At 25.5% G+C, this 4794-nt stretch overlaps 1 protein-coding gene across 1 annotated transcript in view; it reads right to left on the reverse strand.

Moving 5' to 3' along the window:
- Positions 1-4794, reverse strand: part of scn5lab (sodium channel, voltage gated, type V-like, alpha b) — a 132606-nt gene that overhangs the window by 100284 nt on the left and 27528 nt on the right. Inside the window, 1 exon segment of the mRNA XM_016520084.1 lies at positions 1899-1962. Within this exon segment, the coding sequence (XP_016375570.1) occupies positions 1899-1962 (64 nt within the window).

A 4794-nucleotide genomic window follows, 5' to 3' on the forward strand; every position in this document is an offset into this window, starting at 1 on the left:
TACACAAAATAATGTTCTTTTTAGCAGCATCATATGACCCCTTTAAAACTTACGTTTCTCTTACGGTACATGATTCATAAATACACGTTATTCCCAGAGAAAAACACCTTTTGTCTTTTTAGTCGTAAGTTATTAGAAAAGCATGTTATTATTTGTATAGCTATTAATATAATAATCTGTATTATTTGTCATTTCAGAAACAAAGTTTAAACCAACTATTTTAGTATTTTAGTTGTATTATTTTAGTAGTTATTTTTAGATACTATTATATTTTTTATTAATGTTTTTAATAGATTTTTATTTTTGTTGTCGTTTTAATTTTAGTCAAAGTCTTTAAAATGTTGTTGTGTTTTTGTCATTTTTATTAGTTTTTGTGTTTTATTTTAATATGTCTATATGTTTTTTTTTTCCAGTTTTAGTTTAAGTTATTTTAGTACATCAAGTTAAACTAAATGAAAATGATAAATGTTGCCTTGGAAACTAGCTGAAATAAAATAAGTTTAATTTTTAAATTTTTTATTTTATTCTATAATTAATTTATTAATTTATTGATTGATTTATATATTTATTTATATATTTTTTTACTTTATTTTATCAGAATTTTTTTTTTTCAAGTAACAAGTAATTTTTATGGTTTTAGTTTTAATTTTACTATAATAATCCCGTTGATTAAATGAATCCATCCTGGTATTTTTTATTTATTTGTTTATTTATTTATTTATCCAGTTAGTTTCTGGTAGATAAAATGTATTTATTTATTTATTTATTTATTTAATTATTTATATCCAATTAGTTTCTGGTAGATAAAATGCAATTATTTATTTATTTATTTATCCAGTTAGTTTCTGGTAGATAAAATGTATTTATTTATTTATTTATTTATTTAATTATTTATATCCAATTAGTTTCTGGTAGATAAAATGCAATTATTTATTTATTTATTTATCCAGTTAGTTTCTGGTAGATAAAATGTATTTATTTATTTATTTATTTATTTAATTATTTATATCCAATTAGTTTCTGGTAGATAAAATGCAATTATTTATTTATTTATTTATCCAGTTAGTTTCTGGTAGATAAAATGCATTTATTTATTTATTTATTATCTAATTAATTCCTGGTAGAAAAAATGCAATTAATATATATTTTTTTTTTATTAACATTTTTTTTTTTTTTATTGACTTGTCTTGTTTGTTAACTGTCTTGTTTACTGAACTCCATTAGATTAAAACAGATGGTGTTATCCATTATAGTACTGATAAAAAAACTGATAAATAAATTTTTTTTGTTTGTCTTAATATAATGAAAGACTCGGAGATGTGCAGTTCACAGCAGTTCATGCAGACACGTTCCTCTCGATTCGAGGGCTTGATTGGCATCTGTCTTGTTGCTGTGAGTTAGTCAAGGCCACTGACTCATACAGTACATGCAGCTCTGCTGAATCAGACACACACTGCTCTTACAGCAGCTGCAGCACATGAACGGCCTCCAAATGTAGAAGTCATTACCTTTTATAGCATGCATAACTCCGCCCCTAAATTCTGATTGGATGAGCCACATTTGAAGGTAAAATACAGTAACGACCACACATTCTATTCAGAATTTTCAGTCAGAATTTTCCACGTTTCAAACCACACAACCATCAGAAGAATTGTATCAAAGATGTGAGAACAAGCAACTTTTGAGCTCCTGCAATCCATATACAATACCTGCTGGAGTTTTTCAATCACTAAAAACAGCGAGAATGTACTAAATAAATGCTTAATGTATTTAGACAGTCAAATTCAGGATACAGCTCATTGAATATGCATCCTATAGACGAGCCCAGAATATGATCGTAGCTACCAATTCGCCAAAATTGTGTACCACAATCCAGTCATAAAGCGCATTAAACTCACCCAGCATCACTTGCGTTCCCACATATTAAGGCATCCTTGGCTCCCTCCACTTTGAAGAAATTATCTGGAAGAATGAAAAAAAAATTTGAATCTGAGATTCAAAAATCAGTCAAAAAATGCTGTTTATTTCTGATTAATTACATCTCTGAAAAATCTGGAGTAAAGTTCATGTGTTGTAATCAATCAGCATTTTTGAATTACTAAATAAAAGTAGCAACAGTGCAACTACATTTTTCATTTACCCTGTGATATTATTTATTTTTATTAAAATATATATTTATATTAATTGGTGTAATGTTAATATTATTTATATACTCTTATAATAAAAATATTTTTTTTTAAACAGCTTTTTTTTGTATTTTAATATTTGAATTAAAATCTTTTTACGTTTTAAATATTTGTATTTAGCTTTAATTTATTTATTTCCGTTTTAGCTTTAGTAATTTTAGTTTTATTTAAGTTCTTATTGATCTTAATGTTTGGGTTTTTGAAAACTTCAAAACAAGAGCATCATAATTCCACGTCTAATGATATGGAATTAATAATTCTAAATTAGTTACATGTCGCCATGCCTTAAAGGGTTAAAATGGCATTAAAAAATGATCTTAAAAAGATGAAAAAGCTGTAGCTTTTCCAGTCGTTTCTTGCAAAATATTACATAAATTACTGCTGTTCTTTACTATGTTTTGATCTCAGATAAATTAGGTTTTTGTATTTTTTTGCTTGTATTTAAATAGAATCTCAATGAAGGTGTCAGCATTCACAGATAGATATTTACATATTCATTTCATTAATATTTTCATTAATATTTATAACGTTTGTCAAAATGTTTTCAGAACAACTTTCTCGGAACGTCCTTATGACGTTATTTGTACTGAAAAAACATTATTAGAATATTAAAAATAAATATTCAAATAACGTTACATTTTGGCTAAAAATAAAATCAGCAGAACGTTTAAGAAACGCTTTATCAATGTTCTTAGAATATTAAAAGTAAACGTTTAAATAATGTTAGGTTTTTGGAGCAAAATAAAGAAAGTAGAATGTTGAAAGAAAAATTTTTGTAACCTTTAAATAACATTCTAATCACGACAAGAAAACTGGACATTTTAATGATCTTAGAAAATTACAAATAAACTTTTAAATAAAGTTATGATTTGGGTAAAATAAAATTAGAACGTTTAAGAAATGTTTTGTAATCTTAACAATAAAAACCGGACATTTTAATGTTCTTAGAATATTAAAAAAAATAAACATTCAAGCAACATTATATTTTGGGAAAAATAAAAAAAAGTGGAATGTTTAAGAAACGTTTTTGTAACATTTAAGTAACGTCAAATCATGACGAGAAAGCTACATTTTAACTTCTCTTAAAATATGGCAAATAAACGTTCAAATAACGTCATATTTTGTGTAAAATAAAGTAGAATGAAACGGTTTTGTAACCTTTAAATAATGTGCTAATTGTGACAAGAAAACTGGACATTTTAATGTTCTTAGAATATGACAAATAAACGTTTAAATAACATTATATTTTCGGTGAAAACAAAGTAGAACGAAACGTTTTTGTGACCTTTAAATAACACTCTAATCACGAAAAGAAAACTGGATATTTCGACGTTTCAGAAACATTTCAACACAATATTCCCAAATCATCCTAAATCTGTTACCTTACATTATAAATGATATAACTATATAGTTACATATTTGTGACCCTGGAGCACGAAAGCAGTGTTAAGTCGCTGGGGTATATTTGTAGCAATAGCCAACAATACATTGTATGGGTCAAAATTATACATTTTTCTTTTATGCCAAAAATCATTAGGATATTAAGTAAAGATCATGTTCCATGAAGATATTTTGTAAATTTATTACCGTAAATATATCAAAACTTTAGAATATTAAAAATAAATATTCAAATAACGTTACATTTTGGCTAAAAATAAAATCAGCAGAACGTTTAAGAAACGCTTTATCAATGTTCTTAGAATATTAAAAGTAAACGTTTAAATAATGTTAGGTTTTTGGAGCAAAATAAAGAAAGTAGAATGTTGAAAGAAAAATTTTTGTAACCTTTAAATAACATTCTAATCACGACAAGAAAACTGGACATTTTAATGATCTTAGAAAATTACAAATAAACTTTTAAATAAAGTTATGATTTGGGTAAAATAAAATTAGAACGTTTAAGAAATGTTTTGTAATCTTAACAATAAAAACCGGACATTTTAATGTTCTTAGAATATAAAAAAAAATAAATATTCAAGCAACATTATATTTTGGGAAAAATAAAAAAAGTGGAATGTTTAAGAAACGTTTTTGTAACATTTAAGTAACGTTCAAATCATGACGAGAAAGCTACATTTTAACTTCTCTTAAAATATGGCAAATAAACGTTCAAATAACGTCATATTTTGTGTAAAATAAAGTAGAATGAAACGGTTTTGTAACCTTTAAATAATGTGCTAATTGTGACAAGAAAACTGGACATTTTAATGTTCTTAGAATATGACAAATAAACGTTTAAATAACATTATATTTTCGGTGAAAACAAAGTAGAACGAAACGTTTTTGTGACCTTTAAATAACACTCTAATCACGAAAAGAAAACTGGATATTTCGACGTTTCAGAAACATTTCAACACAATATTCCCAAATCATCCTAAATCTGTTACCTTACATTATAAATGATATAACTATATAGTTACATATTTGTGACCCTGGAGCACGAAAGCAGTGTTAAGTCGCTGGGGTATATTTGTAGCAATAGCCAACAATACATTGTATGGGTCAAAATTATACATTTTTCTTTTATGCCAAAAATCATTAGGATATTAAGTAAAGATCATGTTCCATGAAGATATTTTGTAAATTTATTACCGTAAATATATCAAAA

The sequence above is a fragment of the Sinocyclocheilus rhinocerous genome, unplaced genomic scaffold, assembly GCF_001515625.1.
Source record: "Sinocyclocheilus rhinocerous isolate Xijiao unplaced genomic scaffold, SAMN03320098_v1.1 scaffold6109, whole genome shotgun sequence".
Classification (NCBI taxonomy): Eukaryota; Metazoa; Chordata; class Actinopteri; order Cypriniformes; family Cyprinidae; genus Sinocyclocheilus; species Sinocyclocheilus rhinocerous.